The sequence below is a fragment of the Dipodomys merriami genome, unplaced genomic scaffold (genome assembly GCF_024711535.1).
Source record: "Dipodomys merriami isolate MVZ:Mamm:240054 unplaced genomic scaffold, mDipMer1.0.p SCAF_22, whole genome shotgun sequence".
In the NCBI taxonomy this organism is placed as follows: Eukaryota; Metazoa; Chordata; class Mammalia; order Rodentia; family Heteromyidae; genus Dipodomys; species Dipodomys merriami.
Genome location: NW_027203604.1, coordinates 16,495,478 through 16,513,342, shown reverse-complemented (window position 1 = coordinate 16,513,342; position 17,865 = coordinate 16,495,478). Strand labels below are relative to the sequence as shown.

Genomic DNA, 17,865 nt, shown 5'->3' with positions numbered 1-17,865 from the left:
AGCAACTCTTAGAAAGCCTGGCCCAAGGTGGGCATTGTGGGGAGACACTTATGCAGGGAAGTTCTGTTCCAGTGGACCTGCACCCCACCTGCTCCTTACTTTGGCCCCTGAGCTTTCCCGGGGGGAGAGACCCTCCTGGAGTCTCCTGGACACAGCCAGCTGAGAGATCACCTGACAGGGTTACCGGGTTCCCTCCAGCTGCACCTCGGCAAATAAATGTCCTCTTCTTAAAATGTCCTTCATTGTTTCCATCTGTGTGCCACCTGCTTCCTCCTGGAGCCCTGACTGATAAACAGTATGCCTCCCTTCCTGCAGTTCTCACAGCAACCACAAGGGGACGCCTCACCGGCTCCATCAGAGTGAGTGACAGCTGTTGCAGGAAGGGACAAAATGAAAAGGACAGCTGTCCTACTCCATTGACTAAAAAGATTCATTAGAAGGAGGCTCAGAGGAGCCTCAGGGCACCGTCTGCTGTGGTTTGAACATGACATCCCCCCCGAGCCTCATGTTGAGGCTGGGTCCCTAGGGCAAACGTGGTGGTGACTTTGAGAACAGTGAGGACCTTTAGAAAGATTACTTACTCTGTGTGTGTGTGTGTGTGTGTGTGTGTGTGTGTATGTGTGTGTGTGTGTGTGTGTGTGTGTGTGTGTGTGTGTGTGTTGTGAACTCAGGGTGCTGTCTCTGAGCTTTTGTACTCAAGGCTAGCGTTCTATCACTAGCTCTACTTCTGGCTTTTTGGTGGTTAATTGGAGATAAGAGTCTCATGGATTTTCCTGTACAGGCTGACTTCCAACTGCAGTCCTCAGATCTTAGCTTCCTGAATAGCTAGGATTACAGGCATAAGCTACCGGTGCCTGACTAGATTACGGTTTTTTTTTTTTTTTTTTAAAACATGGGAGTGTTGTTGCTGTTGCCAGACTAGACTTGTTACCTGGAGCTGGGTCATGGCAAAGCAGGCATGCCGTCTCTCCTGGCCTCTCTGCACACATCTACTTCTCTGCCACGTTGGGATATAACTAGGGGCATTGGCAGATGCCGGCCTCATGCTGTGACTTTCCAGCCAGTGGCATCATGAGCCAAACAAACCTTTTCTCTTTATACCTTTCCTAGCCTCAGGTATTCCTCTATAGCAACATAAAGCCACACTGGGACACCACTTTTACTGAAGCATCCCTCCCAACCTTTGCCCCCAGTAACCCTCAACCATTTGTTCACTCAGAGCATAAACAGAGGTATAAAGTCCAGAACTTGAGTCACAGGGTCCATTGCCCAGTGTGATCTGACAAGAAGGCCTATTCATTTCCACATCTTGGGCTCTGCTCAGTCCTCTGGGTATATCTACAGAATCCTTTACTTATTCTCTTCCCTCCCGACTAGAAGATAAAAGATCTGGCAGAAAAAGAGATTAAACTGAAAACTAATACAAATGAACTCAATCCATCTCACAGGCACTCTGATTTGTAGAAAAAAAAAGACACGCAGTGGTTTGGGAAGGATTTGTTCCTTCACAAGATTCAGAATTGCAAGCTTGCTGAGAACTGTTAAAATTTAAATAGTAAGTCTGTTCCTGACAATCAATAAGCAAAATCCCTTTAAAGATTCTGCTGCTAAGTGCTCACAGAAGTGTACAACATGATGCTTATCAATGGGCTGGAATAGAGGGGAAGTGCCTGGTGAAGGGAACTATCCCATAAAAGTTTCCCATCTTTCACCTCTCCCTCAGGGACTAAGGACTCCTTGCGGGCCTCTGATCTAGAAGGTAGGAATGGTAGGCATCCTACTACAAACCTCTGTCACACAGAGGCTGTCACTCATCTCTCTCTTAGCTGTCAGGTTCAATCCACAAGGACTTAATCACATCCTCTCAAATGCTGGTGCTTTTTAGTCTTTAGAAAAGTGCTAGACACATTTTTCCAAGTTTAAAAAAGAACATTACCATTTTTTCTCAATTAATGGTACCTGAGGAAGGAAAAAAAATTTTTTTTTTTAGGAATCTTCCTTTTAAGTGTTGCAAGGATCATTTCCATCATGAACCCCTGATGTTTGGAGCCGTGTGCAGCAGGGAAGGCCTTGGGGAGGTGACAAGACACTTCTCTCCAAGTCCAGGAAACCAGGGCTCCTGAGCCTTAACAATGTCATCTGTACTGCACAGAGGGTCAGCGCCTAGACTCATGGATCAGGCTGAATGTCATAGGCCTCAACTGTGCAGTGGGAGGGACCCAGGGGCATCTAAGGATCACAATGTGCACGCATGCGCATGAATGTATGGACGGACACTCTTCAGGAAGACAACATGAAGACTGGGTGTGAACCTAATCCAATTTCTAAGCAATGAAGAAGGTGCAGGGATTGTTGTGACAGTCACACGATGTAAATCTAAGACATGGGAGCGTGCTCAGAACAAGCATCAAACACGACGGCCCTGCCCAAGCAAGAGAGATGGAGGGGCTGATGAGGCCGGTGGCAGATTCTGTCTACTGAATGATGTTAAAAGACAAAATAATGCGCTGGGTAGATCTTTGTTTGGATTCTGATTTAAGAAAATCAAATGGAAGGCCAGGAATGGTAGTATACACCTGTAATCCCAGACACTTAGGAAGTAAAGGTGAGAGAATGGAGAGTTTACAGCCATCCCAGGTTACAGAGCAAGACCCTATGTCAAAATAAAATATACTTATAAAGATCTGAGGAGGGATGGGTAGCTCAAATGGTAGAACACTTGCCTAGCATGCACGAGGCTCTGGGTTCAGTCACCAGTACTGCAAAAAAAAAAATAATAATGTGAGAAAACCCTTTTCAAATGTGTAAAGACTTTTTCAGGCAGCTAGGAAAATATGTTCTGAGTATTAGATAGTATTAAGGATGTCTATAATTGTGCTAGGGATGAAATAACAAGAGTTTCCTTTAAACGCTTTAGCAAAAAGAAAAAAGTAGGAAATAGATGAGGCCCTTAGTTAAGTGTGGTTAAAGCCAGAGTTCTGGGTCTACTTAAAGCTTTTCCTAAGAAAAGATGCACAGGCAGAAACCCTGTCCTTATGACATTGTCATACGGAGCATGGGTAACTTCCTTTTTGCCTTAATTGTCCATTTGGGAAGTAAAACATTATTTTGTTGATGCTATATCTTAAATTTATATATACAGCACACCCACTTTATTGTAGACCCTTAACACACACACACACACACACACACACACACATTTGCTGGTATGGTACTGGAATTTGAACTCAGGGCCTTACACTTGTTATGCAAATGCTCTACCAGTTGAACCATGTCTCCATCCTCTTTTACTCTGTAAATTTATTTTTCAGGTAGGGCAGTACACTTTTTCTCAGAGCCAGCCCTAGACTCCAATTCTCCTATCTATGCTTTCTGCATTGCTGGGATTACAGGTGGGCTTAACAAAGCACAGTAAAAAAATAATGAAATTTAAAAACTGAAAAGAAATTTCAGCTGGGTATGGGTGGCTCCCGCCTATAGCTGCTCTGGAGGCTGAGATCTGAGAATCTCACAGAAAAGTCTGTGAGAGTCTTATCTCCAACTAACTGGCAAAAAGCCAGAAGTTGAGCTGTGGCTCAAGTGGTAAAGTGCCAGCCTTGAGCAAAAAAGCTCAGGGACAGTGGCCAGGTCCCGAGTTCAAGCCCCAAGACTGGCACACAAAAAGGAAAGAAATTTCAAAATCAAAAGTTTATAATTCCTGTGCACATGTGTGGCTCCAGTAGTGTGGAGGAGCTCTCAGCCAGTCCCGTGCTGTTACCAGCTGTGTTGAAATTGTATGATATGCTGAGTGTCTCTCTGTCTTTAATTGTCAGAAAACATGGCTCCCAAAGCAGGGTTAATGTGACTTGCTTAATTGAAATGACAAAGAGAACATTTTAGATTTGTGGAAAGGCAGCAAGCATGTCATGAGCAGACATTAGGCAGTGTTGTGGTAAAAATGAATTGAGCATACTCAGTATTTGAGGGAAAGAGCATGAAGTCAGATGGGGTTTTAGTGAGCAGTATTCATGAGTCCCACAGTCATTTTGTGATGAGAATGTAACCTGCTCCATGCAGTTCTAAGTCGGGGAGACTCAGATCTACTGTATGTATAATACAGGTACACAGAAGTAATTTTGGAGTACAGAACTCTGTGTAGCCTGAGCTTTGGTGGCTCCCCCCTGCCCCCCTTAATGTCTGTCTCCTTAGAATCACATACCATGGTGAATTCTGAAGCTCACCAGACCCTCTCCTTACATTTGGAACATTCTAGTGCCCACAATGGCTTGCTGTGTTTTGCATGTGTCTATCTCTGCTTTCTGAAACATGCTGGTTAGGTCAGATATTGGTCCAAGACTAACTTGGGGAGAACAGTCTCTGAGGCCCAGGGCCTCTCCAAGCTCCTTGCCCAACATCTCTGGGACTTTCTTTCTTTCCTTTTTTTTTTCTTCCGTTGGTCATAAGGCTTGAACTCTGGGCCTGGGCACTGTCCCTGAGCTCTTCAGCAAAAAGGCTAATGCTCTACCACTTGAGCCACAGCACCACTTCCAGTTTTCTAGTGGTTAGTTAGAGATAAGAGTCTCATGATGTTCCTGCCCAGACTGGCTTTGAACCATGACCCTTAGGCCTCAGCCTTCTGATTAGCTAGGATTACAGGTGTGAGCCACCGGCTCCTGGCTCTCTGGGGCTCTTTCTTCACAAGATTTTATTGCATCCCCCTCCTCCCCACACACATGCTTTATTTCCCAAATTTCTGCTAATGTAAGTGTTTTCCCTATGTAAATACCTGTTTAATAAATACCTGTGATAAGCATTGTCTCCCTGGGTTCATTTAAAATCGGGAGCAAATGCTAGGAATGAAATGCGACTCTCAAGATGCAGATGCCCAGGGGGAAAAAGAGCTGAAACATAAAGCACTCCCTAACAACTCTGAGGCGATTAGAAAACACCTCTGTGAGCTATGGTTCAAAGACAGCATTGAAATGATGAGAAGCTCTAGGAACAAAGTCTGAGCTGTGGTAGTGAGCGAAACAGCAGAAAGCCCATCAGATTTTAAGTCCATAATAACGATGAGGACAAAGATGGCGAACACACTGTGCAGTGCTGATCAGCAGAGGTTTTTATATTTGAGCAACTAAGATCCTGGAGTGCTATGTGCAAGACAGCATAGGGGCTGTGCATGAAAAGACACCTGAGGCATTAGAAGAACCAGCCATGCAGCATAGAGAGCCCTCTCCTCCAAAGATGCCGGGCAGGGGGACTTGGAAAGGCCGTGGGCTTCAGAGAATGTTCTCCCCAGGTTGATCTTGGATCAACATCTGACATAATAAATGTGCTTCAGAATGCAGAGACAGACCCATTAATGACAAAAAAATAATAATTTCTGGCCAAGTGCTGGTGGCTCATGCCTGTAGTCTTAGCTACTCAAGAGGCTAAGATCTAAGGATCATAGATGAAATCCAGCCCAGGCAGGAAGATCTGTGAGACTCTTATCCCAAATTAACCAGCAAAAAGCCAGAAATGGATCTGTGGCTCAAGTGATAATCATCCTTGAGTAAAACAGCCAAGGAGAGTGCAAGGTCCTGAGTGTAAGCCCTGGTACTAGCACAAACAAACCCCCCAAATGAACCAAAAAAACCCCAAACAAATTTTGGATTAATTAAGAAAGGGTAAAACTGTAAGGAAAGACAGATGATGAGTCAATGGGTCCATGTAAACCCCAGGCTTTATTTTATAAACAGATCCCCATTGTATATGAAAAAGTATGAAAAATACATGGACTGGCATGGTGCCAGTGGCTCATGCCTGTAATCCCAGCTACTCAGGAGGATGAGATCTGAGGATTGTGGTTTGAAGCCAGCACAGGTAGGAAAGTATGTGAAAATCTTATCTCTAATTAACCACTAAAAAAAGAAAAGAAAAGAAAAGAAAGAAAAAAAAAGAAAAAAGAAAAAGCTGGAAGTGGAGCTATTTTCAAGTGGTAGTGAACTAACCTTGAGTGCTCAAGGATAGCACCCAGGTCCTAAGTTCAAGCCCCAGGACTGGTGCATGCATGTGTAAGCTAGTGTGCATGTGTAAGCAAGTGTGCATGTGTGCACAATACATGGACTATTCAATAAATCTTTTTTTTGGGGGGGGGGGTCCAGTCGTGGGGCCTGAACTCTGGGCCTGGGCGCTGTCCCTCAGCTCTTCAGCTCAAGGCTAGCACTCTATCACTTGAGCCACAGCACCACTTCTGGCTTTTTTCTTTTTTGCTTATGTGGTGCTGAGGAATCGAACCCAGGGCCTCATGCATGCAAGGCAAGCGCTCTACCACTGAGCCACCTTCCCAGCCCCTATTCAATAAATCTTACTAGTAAAACAGTTCATTTAAGGAAGAAAAAACTCTTGTGTCAGATTATATAGTATCCTTAACATTCCAAATGAATTTAAAGAGTTAAGTGCATTAAAAACCAACGCTTTAAAAACAAGGTGAATTTTATATTTACTTTTTGCTTGATTGTGTTAAAATATCGAGACACAAAAGTAATGAAGTAGTAAAGAGAAATATCAATATACTTAACTTTGTAAGAATCAAACACTTCTCTATGTCAAAAAGTAATGCACAAAAATTACAGGTAAAAGCAAATTGGAAAAAAAAGACTTGTCACAGATGACAGGAAACACCTTAATGCCCGGATTAAAAAATGGCAAAAGAGGAATAACAGATCACAGCCGAGAACAGTACAAAAAGCCACCCTGCCCCGTGGCAAATTGGGTCCAATGGTGCCATCAACCAAAAATTGCATACTCAGGCAGATACCCAAAGACCTGAAACTCAAAACCCCAAATCCCCTGAAAACAGGAGAACATCTTCACAAAACGAGTAGGGCAATGACGAACATCACTTCCTCCTAGATACCCCACTTCTAGGCTTCTGCCCAGTGCTGTGCTTAGGGCTTTGTCTCCATAACGTGTATCTCAGCACCAAGGACAGCACCCCCAGAGCAGGAGGGGATGCTTGCTCTTAGCCAAAGAAGCCATTGGCTATGACCTCTGGAAGACTCAAGAAGGACTTTCCCTCTGGACCAGGGCAACATCTCATAGAAGATGCTAAGTAGGAGCTGACAGGCCAAGGCAGAAGGGCAGGAATGGGAAGAGAATTTCTGACATGCTGGACACTGAGTATCTAGTATGTTCAGGGGCTATAAGCACAAAAATCCATGGGCGGCTGGTGGCACACGTAGAGAGGCAGAGTGGTCAGATGGGGAACAGTGCTATGTGCATGCTAACAAGCCTGGAATCTAAGCAATGAGGCATCCTATACAGGCAGGAACAAAGACAGCCATCTGATTAGAAGCTGGGCCACCACAGTGCTCAAGCTGAGGTAGAAAGAAGTAGGGCACACAATGGTAGAGGGGATGGTGAGGAAGAAAGTATCCCCTATCTCTGGGCAGAGCCCATGGAGCCCACTCTGCCATGCTCACAGGGGATACAGGCAGGGGAGGTGGCTTGGCCTTGCTTGTACTTCCTGACAAATGAGGAAGAGTGAGGAGAGAGGGACATAAGCCAAACCACAGGCACAGAGTTCCAAGTGGACAGAATTACCAAGGTCCCTGAGGTTAGCAGGGGTGGACTGAACCATGTTCAGAGATGAAGACACAGCTCCAGAATGCTGCTCTGAAGAGCTTGGCAGAGGCCCCTCTATGAAGGCAGGAGTGGTCGGAGGGCAGGTGTCAAGAAACTCTGGCCTTGGCCAGCCACTAAGCCATGTCTGTGTAGCCCCTGCTGGATCTGTGATTTCCAAGAGGACAGAAATGTCCTCAGCTTGCTAGGAGGAGCTGGTGGTGAGGCTGTCCCTGGGAGTAGAGGGGAGGGGCTTCTGGACTGGGCTATTCAGCACCATTGTCCAATTGCACAGTGCTGAGGGGAAGCCAAGCACAATTTCCATCCCAGTGCATTTGCTGCTAAGCGGTTCTTTCTGGCTGTAATCAGCCCACATGTTCAGCTGCTACTGAAGGGTGCTCACTCCTAATAAAAATAAAAATCTGATAGCCAGCTGGGATGATGGAACTGAGCTTACTGTTTGCTGTGGCAGGAGGGCACATGACCAGGCTGCAACCAAAGCCACAGATATACCTTATGCTGCTACAGTCAGGGACAGACGAGAGATCGCCATTTAATCACTCTTGAGTCTCTTCATTCAATGATACCTGCAGAAGCAGCTCTGAAGGCCAAATGGCTGGGACTTTTGCCAGCCATGCCCCCCCCCCCCCCATTGATGGGAAGGCTCAAGATGGATCCATTTGGGAGGGCCACAGGTTAATGAGACCCCAACGAGGTTCTGCATTGCTCCCTCAATGGAACAAAGCAGCATTTAGAGTTGTGGCAGGTACTCTCTTGACTACCATTGGTCAGTCTATGACACACAAGGGCTGGCCCTGTGGTAAGAGGGTAGAATGCATGCCTACCATGTCTATGATCATGGGTTCAATCCTCAGTGCTGAGAAAACAAAAGCAAAAGCAAGGGTAGTGACCCATGGACCCTGATGTCATTGAAATTGATCTCTTCGTTGTTATCCTAGCACCTAGAAGAGTGATGGGTGTAGACAAGAAACTGTCACACAGATACATGGGTGCACGGATGGATGGATGGATGGATGGTTGGTTGGTTGCACATAAAGCATATGTCTGATTTTGGCAAGATGTCTGTCAGGACGAACCAGTCATGCCATCAGCCAGGCTAACAGCTGGTATGGCATCTTGAAGGAATGTTGTCTTTGATATATAACAGGAAGGTAGAACTTTTTCCTTCTGGAAGACAGCCAAAGGCTGTAAATCTGAGTCTGTCTTGGGGGCTCTACCGGAGAGATTTTTTTGTTATCTTATTTGATGAGTAGCTACTAAGCACAAGGGACCAGGGACACAGAGAGAAATAGGACCCAGCTCTGTCTCAAGAGACAGAGGCCTGCTGATGGCTGTTGGTAGGGTGGGTATCTGTCAGACTTTGGATGACAAGAGCTCTGCTCCTGTCACATTCTCTTCACACACACTCACAGGCATCACAGCTGTGACACCCTCAGGAAAACCTCATCTTCTCAAAGATTACTTTAATAAATAAAGCTGACCCTTCTTTCTCTAGTTGGTGTAGCTGAGCTGAAACAAAGACACTGTGAGTGGCTGGTCTCCACATGGTTCTCTGCATGGATGGAGGCTAGTCAGTGACCAGGGACCCCACAGGGAAGAAAGAAGGGTACAATTCCAGTGTCTTACTCTGAGCTATACTCAAGACTGGGGCTGGCATAGCAAAGGTGTGAACTTTGGAATCCAGGACTGAAAACAAAACATGGCTTTTGAGCCCTCCAGCAGTGGGCTGGTTAGGAAGGAACATACCCAAATCAAGCCTAGGTTCATATGTGGCACCCTTGAATGGCCAGCAGCATGAACCTCGGTGTACTTTTTAGCTGGCCAGCCACCACTGCAAAGCCACCACTGGAGTACAGGAGAGAGAGCGGGCTCCAGGATGCCTAGCAGAGGCCTGGAGAGCCAGGCTCCTGAGTTAGACAGCTGGAGGCTCCCCTGCCACCCATTACTGGCTGCGTGACCCTGGGCCATGCTACACATCCCTCAATTTGGCCATGAAGTAAGAAGCAGACATTGCAGCTGTGACTGGTGTGGTGTTGCCATCAAATAAAGATGTTTTACCAAAGAGGAAGAGGAGGGGGAATGACGTCGGTCACACCAACAGCTGCATGAAGCAAGCGTGGGTTGGGTGAGTGGAAAGTGTGGACAGGACCCTGTAGGCTGAGTCTGTCCACAGAAGGGAGCAGCCTCACCAGGAAGCTGAAGACATCAGGGAAGGGACATTAAGAGGATGCCAGACTTGGCTACCCTGAAGTCAAGATGTGTTAGCCCATCATGAAGATGGGGGAAGAGATGTAGGGACAGCAGAGGAGCAAGCAGCTGGGGGGAGGGGGTGGTGAGAAACAAAGGCTGGGGTGGGAGTCAGGATGGCTGGAGGGAAGCAAGGGTGCTCCCGAGAAGGAGCCACTCATATGGCTATGCACCAAGGTTAAGTTAAAGGTTGTGGAGAGCTGAGGCAGGAGGAAATCACAGGTCTGTGCAATGCTTGGCACCATATGTACACAACAGAAAATTTCTCAAGGTGGAAATGGCTGCAGTGAACTCTCAAACCTTCCCTAGGGGAAAGAGGGAGGCCCCTCACCCCTTTCAGAGCAGCCCTTGAGTGCCCCATCACCTTCTGGCTGCCCCCCAAATCTAGTCCATCACAAAGAGCATTCCAGGCTGCTGCCTTCCACGCATGGCCCACATGACCTAGTCTTTTCTGCATTGTGGGACACATTTTTCCTTCAAAGGCAGTAAAGCATGGATGCTCACATTTCTCTGGTCCAGACCAGCAGAGAGATTATAGCATTGAGAATCCAAGGGCGAATCTGATGTCTGCTCAGGGCAACAGTGCTGTCTCACTTACTGTTTTCAGACAGTTCCACAATGTAGTAGAGGACGGGACTGTTGCCATCGAAGGGCCGTACCCAGGAAAGCGTCACTGAGTGGCTGTGCGAGGGGCTCAGGCTGGCCAGGAGGTTCTGAGGTGGGTGAGGCAGTTCACTTGAAGGAAAGAGGGGAAAAGAACAAAAGAAAAGGGTATCAGGTTGAGAGGAAGTTTGGTACTCATGCTGTAGGATTTCTGGTGTATGACATTTGGAAACTGAGAACATAAAGTATGCCCCAAACATTCTTGCCTAGAAAGAGACAAAGCTGTGCTTCAGCACATACTGTGTTATTTTGTTTCCTGAACATGATCCCTATCACGATCCCTATGGTACTGAAACAACTTAAATGGGATTCAGTCTGCAAATTCTTTTTCTGGTATTTGGATTTGAACTCAGGACCTCATGCTTACTTGGCTTGCTTGTTAAATAAAGCTGCTTCTCTACCACTTCAGCTCTGCTTCCAGCTTGGCTTTTGGTGGTTATTTTGTATATAAAAGTCTTATGGATTTTTCTTCCCTGGATAGCTTCAAACTGTGATTTTCTACATCTCAGCCTCCTGAGTGTTTGTAAAACATTTATTATCAAAGACAAAACTTGGTCAACAGAAAGACAGGAAACCATATAAAGAGGAAAAACCTGGCAGGGGTGACTCTGAGTAGAAGTTTTCCACACTAGCATTTGGAGTTATTAGCAAAAATGCCCATATGCATTCTTAGACAAACAGAATCGACTCATTTATTGACAGCATGTAGCTATATTGTCATTCTGTCTTCTGCCAGCTAATGGCGGTTTAGGGAAAGCTCTTCAAAGGAAATGTGGTGAAAACACTAACTAAAATCCCATGGAAATGGTAAATAACACATCAGCAGTCCATAAAATGGAGATGCAATTAAAGTAGATAAATTCTAATGAAGTTTTCCTGGGATTTACTGGTGACAAAGCTATACAACCCCACTTCTACTTCATGGTCTTTGCCAAGGACAGGTTTGTGACCTGGAAGCCCCAAGCAACCCCCCTCCCTCCCCAGCTCAGTGTTTAACCCCACATTTCCAGGGGCTGGACAGGAGCTGCTCTGAGGACATGCTGGGTGAATAAAACCTTTTATAAATGCTCCCTGGCAGTGCTGGGAAAAGGGGTGCTGAGGTGTCCCATGTCACCCATTAACTAGCTCTGGGTATCCCTTAGACATCACTGACTGAAGAACCACATGGCTCAACAAAACCCTGTCATTACATCTAAAACTTTAATACATACTCATTATACTTTGCAATTTATGAAGCTGATTTGTTCCGTCAGCTACCTGAGAAACACAGCTCTCCCAAACCCACACAGTGTATAAACAGACCACTATTTTTCATGGAGACAAGAACCACATTGTACATTAGCACAGTGAAGCATAAACTTCAGTCTGAAATGTAGTCTTGTTTTCTGCTTAGTGTGAATTAAGTTTTAAATCAGAGAAAGGGCTGTTATTTCTGTTTGAGTTTCCCAGTAACTGAACTACCATCGTATTTCCAATAAAGACCAATATGAAAGAATACCTGGATTAAAAAAAAAAACAAAAAAACCTCTTCTTTAAAGCCCTAGTTCCTATTTTTATTCCCTGAAACTGGTTTGATCTGAAACCAAAGAAATAATCAAATATACCCAGGTTAATAAACAATCTGAAGACAACTAAAAAGTAACCTTAGATAGATACATGCCAATAAGATTGTTGAATGACAATGAATTTCTCTGGTCTGAGATAGAACTTTGAAGCCTTTGGGCATCCCTGAGGAACTGAATTGTCCTTCAAGACAGTTCCCTCCAGTCAGAGAGGGGCTCTTGGACCATACCTGAGTGTAGGCTATGAGTTGACCCAGGGAGATCTGGGGTACGTGATGGAAAGACTAGCCAGGTGATTGGAGGATGCAGGTTCCAGCTAGTGGTATATACCCAACCTTCTCACCCTGGAAAGGGATGGAGGCTAGAGACTGAACTCAATCACATAGCAATGACTCAGTCAATCATGGAGGCTCTGGACACTGAGGCTCAGTTGAAACTTCCTGGCTGTGGACTATGGGAGCATGACACTTTTCTGGTAGGTCTCAGGAAGGTGGGATGATATAGGAGCTTTAAGTCAGGACCTTCTAGATCATACCTTATGCATCTCTTCACTTGTCAGGTCCTGGTTTTTTCTCCTTTATGAGAAAGATCTAATCATTAGCAAGGCACCAGTAGTTTATTCCCATAAACCCATATATTCAGGAGGCTGAGATTTGGGGATTGTGGTTTGAAGCCAGCCCAGGCAGATAAATCTGTGAGACTCTCACCTCCAGTTAAGCAACAGAAAGCTCAAGTCCTAGAGCACCAGCCATGAGAAACAAAAAAGCCAAGAACAAGCATCTCAGAGTTTAAGCTTCAGTACTGGTGCATGCATGTACATATGTATACACACAACACAACACAGGCACACACACTCATACATACACAACACACACAGATGCATACACAGAGAGAGAGAGAAAGAGAAAGAGAGAGAGAGAGAGAGAGAGAGAGAGAGAGAGAGAGAGAGAGAGAGAGAGAGAGAGAGAGAGAGAGAGAGAGAGAGAGACGGAATCTAATGTAAGGACTTTCCTGAGTTCTGGGTAGAGACACTGCCCCTGGGGGAACAGTGGGAAGCCTTGTGTTTTTACCAACTAATAAGACGTGGTTATTTTGGAAGCCCCAGATTGTGTGGCTGCTGCCATGCCATGTAGGCAGTTGTGTTGAGGGCTGTGCCTTTGACTTGCAAGGTCTATGCTAATTTCAGGTCACTGGTGTGAGAATTCCATGGTAAAGATGCTCTCCAGAATGTATGGTTTTCTGACACAGCCACCATGAACTTGGAGGATGAGTAGTGCTGGCCGGTGTTGTGGGTCAGGATGTAGCTAGTATTCTAGAGAGGCTTCCTGCCAGCAGACAGATGTGAGAGCAGCTTGGTCTCCCAAACAACATGATGAGACCCTGGGAGCTACAAGTGGCACTTCGTGACAAGCAGGAAACAACTGTAACTATATATTTCAGAGGAGCTGACAATGAGTTATATGTCAGTTTCCCACCAAAATGAGAGCTTTTATCTGCCCAAATTTCAGTCCAGGGAGCACATGGAAAAGACCTATCACACACAGGGGTGGAAAGCCTTTGTCTTGAGGCTGGAGAACCATACACTGAGCACTTCAGAGTGTGCTTATGCACAGCTCTCCATGTCAGCCTTATCGCTCGCTTGTTTTTCTGCATAATTAAAGTCAGTGTGGCTTCTGAGTTCCCATCTCCAGCTGAACTGAAGCAGTGAGAGAAGGCAACAGGGACTGAAGCTCCAGGGCACCTGCCTAGCACGCAGAGACCCTGAGTTCAAATGTAACAGGTGTGCTAAGAATCAGAGGGTAGGGATTTAAAAAAATACTTAAGATATATATGTACCTGCGTGTGTGTGTGTGTGTCTAAGGAGAGAAGGATCAAGAGGGAAAAAACTGGGAGAAAATGAGGGAAGTGGTGACACATTTGAAAAAGAAATATACTTATTACCTGACTAATGTAACTGCAACCCCTCTGTATATCACCTTTTCAATAAAATTTTTTTAAAAACCTTTATGGTAACATTATTTGCTTTGATTATTTCTTAAGGAAAAGTTGACAATCTCTAGCCTTACTTAGAGAGGACAACCAGTCTTTTCTGGTCATTTATAAGCACAGAAACAATTGTTTTAATTTTGTAATTTCAATGTTATCTCTTCCCTACTCCAGAACAAATTTTGCACACAGACACACAGAGACACACAGGACACACAGACACAGACACAGACAGAAAGATAGACATACAGACATACACACACACACACACACACACACACACACACACACACACACACACACACTTCAAACAGGGTCTTACTGTGTAGCCAAAGCTGGCCTCAAACTCTTTAGAATGCTAGGATTACAGTGTATACCACCATGCCAGGCTTTAAAATTTTTTTTCTAAATAAATTTTAAAAAACAGAACTTAAAGAGCAATGTAGTCCTAAGACATTTAGTGTACGAATTGAGAGCTAGGAGCCTAGCAGCATCCAAGGACATCCCTGCGCTTTCCTATAGAGATGTGGTGGCCCTCGCCCATCAGGGCCAGTATCTCAGTGCCACACCCACTGTGATAGCCCAGTGCAGAGGAGGTTTCTGCAAATACCACATGATGCAGGGTTGGAAGGAGATCTGTCTTTACCTGTTTTTCTCCTATCCTGTATGAACAGTGCCTCTATAATACCTCTTATGTCCAACACCACCTGTTTAGGTATGCTCAGAGCTCTTTATGCATCGACAATGTTCCTTTAAATAAGTTCTAGTTATCTTGGAAATGAAGCTTTGGGAAGCCCTTGACCATCCTGTCAATCACAGATACAATGAGGCTCTAATGTATTCCAAGTCCATTTCGGAACATCTTATCTAATAGGAGTAGATTGCACCCAGGGTCTCTCTGCCAACTTTGGAAGGAGATAAATGATCTGCTGTGACTCACAGACAGTGATACCCAATGGATGACCCACAGAAGACAAGGGAACAAGGGAAATGAAGCTGAGCTCTGAGTCACTGTGCCCTGTAAAGAGACTTGGGGGCTCATCCGTGAGCTGATCACACCACAATCACATCACAATGACTAAAGCCAGGACTGGATGGGAAGGAGACTGAGGTGTGGGAGAGAGAAAGAGCTCCAGAAAGGATAAGAGAGGGCAATTGGCACAATCTTGGTGGAGGGGGAATTGCTTAGGCAGAAGAGGGTCAGGTCAGTGTCTCCATCTGGAAAGCATTGGCCCTCTGATGCATAAATGATAAGTTGCTCAAATCAATCTTCGGCAGCTTGAAGGAGGAAGGCGATGGGTCTGATAACACTGGTGGAAGGTATTAAATTGCTCACTCCTGATTATGTCTTTGTCAGAAGTAGTTTTGTTGGAAGGAAAAAAAAAATCCACCCCAAACCTTTCTTTCTCTGCCTCAGGGTCTGAATTGTCCAGTTGCTCTGTAAATTAGGTTTTCTCTGTACTCATAAGAATTAGTCTCTGATTTCAGGAGGAGAGAGGCAATGCTAATTGGGTCTTTAAATGATTGAACAATTAATCAATCCATAAAGCCTCAGGAGCCTGGTCCCTTTGGTGTGCTCAATAAGGCAGGAAGCTTTGGGAGGGGCAGAGTCATCTTACGGCCATGCTCTTGCTCTATGGCACCAGTAAATTTGAAGGACAGGACTAAAATGAAGGGCGACAATGTTTAATGATAATGACCTCCACTGTTAATTCACAGGCCATGACAGAGAAACATCTGGAATTTTAGAAGCTCCTCTTTCTTAAAGACTGTATAAAGCAGAGTCCATATAAAATTAGTTGTCCTTCGTGATACAAAACAGACCCCTCCTAGTTGAACTTAGTAAGTAGAATGAGGCTTATTCAGATATTAGATACTTACTACGTAGCTGGTATTGCTGCAGGCAATAGGGGCTCAGCAAGAGGTGTTACCTTTCCTGGGTCAGATGGTCAAATACAGTGTGCTCATGGGGATGAAAGTATCCCCCCTCCCCCTGTCATGGCAATTGTAATGCAGATAGCAGTGGTCCTCTTTCCAAGATGGACAAGAAATGATAGGAGTTACAATACTGGGGTTTGAACTTAGCACCTCATACTTGCTAGGCAGGTGCTCTACCACTTGAGTCACAACTCCATGAGTTTTAGTTCATGAGATAGGATGTCAGTAACTTCTATCCATATGTGTGTTTGCCTGGCTTGTTTTAGAGAGAGGGTCTCCCTAGCTTTGGTCAGGCTGGCCTGGAACTGTGATCCTCCTATGTCTACCACTCCTGAGTATCTGGGATTGCAGATATGCACTGCAATTTTTGGAGAGTCCATTTTCCTTCTAGCTCCATGCAAGATGGTACCGACCATGGCTATACAGTCTTGATCTCAATCCTTTGCAGTCAGTGACATTAATGATCAGTCTACAAACTGAACAAACCAAGGCAGAAAAGACAACCTCTCCAAAGCCCCACAACCAGCGGATGGGTATAGAACCCCTATCAGCCTGACCAAGAGCCCTGTCCCAGCCCCCATGAGCAGGAAGCTAGCTGTTCCTTGACCTAGTGATGGCACAACCAGAGCTTAGTTTCATGCTAAAGGACTGAACAGGCATGAGGACACACACTAGATGGTCTATTTTTGAAAATCTCTTCTAATGCTCCTAATTTCTATATTTAATAAAGTGGCTTTTAACTGAAGTGGAGAGGGAAAGGAGAAATGGACAGTCAGGCTTTTGAAGGACCCTGGTTAGCCATAAGTATCTCTCAGTCTCTTGAACAATATGAGGGTTTTTTGGCTTTATTTATTTATTTATACTTTGGTCACCTGGGTATATCATGGAAATATCACAGGGCTCTATCTGAACTGTTCTCTGAGAAGCACAGGATGCTTGTAGTCAGTGTCATGACAGTCATTGTGAATGTCCTAGAACCCAGGACCAGTTTGGATCTGAAGACATGCATCTGATGTAGTGTTTATTATGCCAACCAATACCAGCATTTATTATACCAACAACTTCCCAAACCCCACAGCCTTCCAAATCAGCTCTGCAACCTGCACCACTTAAATTGTTTTGAATCACAAATCTGCAAATATTTCTATATTTAGAGATGAGCTGTTTTACTAGCATAAAGAAAGCCTATTATTTCATACATACAGTAACAGTTGCTGAAAAAATGTGTTTTACTTAGAGGAAATCAAATAAGCAAATAGGAGGGAAGATATGTAAATCAGTGGAACATAAAAATTGTGTAGAATAAAAAGAATGTGTTATATTGGAAGTGTGCAATTTGGCTTCTGCTGACAGAGTCCTTATGAACTGCTAACACGTATTTATTTGATACTGACAATGGGTGATCCAAGAGTTCTCAAAGGTAGTTTAAAAAATATGCATAGCACAGCTAGGTCCTCCAACATCATCATCAGAAAGAAAGGGGGGAAAATCCTGGACCTGAGGTCTGGAAGGTAGAGGAAAGGGATTTGATGGCACCAGGAAGCTATTCATTATTCATGGGGGAAGCCAGGACACGTGGGCACTGAGGCAAGGGGGGACAGAGACCAGTCACCCGAGGCCAGTCCATTCATCAATTTATTCAACCAATCAATCAGCCAGCATATATTTATTGAGCACCTGCGGTAAACCAAACACTGTGCCAGGCACATAGAATGCAAAACTGTGTTACCAAGGTGTTTCAGGAAAGGAAGCCGAGAAGGTAGCTGGTCCCTTCAAGTGTGATGAGTGTACAAGACAGAATCAATCACGTCCTGGGCAGAACTATGGGAGGCACTCTGTGCCCAAAAGCAAGAGAGAGTTCTGG

The 17,865-nt window shown here is 45.0% G+C and overlaps 1 protein-coding gene across 3 annotated transcripts in view; it reads right to left on the bottom strand.

Annotated features, from left to right (window-relative positions):
* Sdk1 (sidekick cell adhesion molecule 1) overlaps nt 1–17,865 on the bottom strand; it is an 824,227-nt gene that overhangs the window by 185,994 nt on the left and 620,368 nt on the right. For all 3 annotated transcript variants that reach the window (XM_070033470.1, XM_070033473.1, XM_070033471.1), the window contains exon 14: nt 10,451–10,587. In XM_070033470.1, the coding sequence (XP_069889571.1) occupies nt 10,451–10,587 (137 nt within the window). The remainder of the gene's footprint in view (nt 1–10,450; nt 10,588–17,865) is intronic.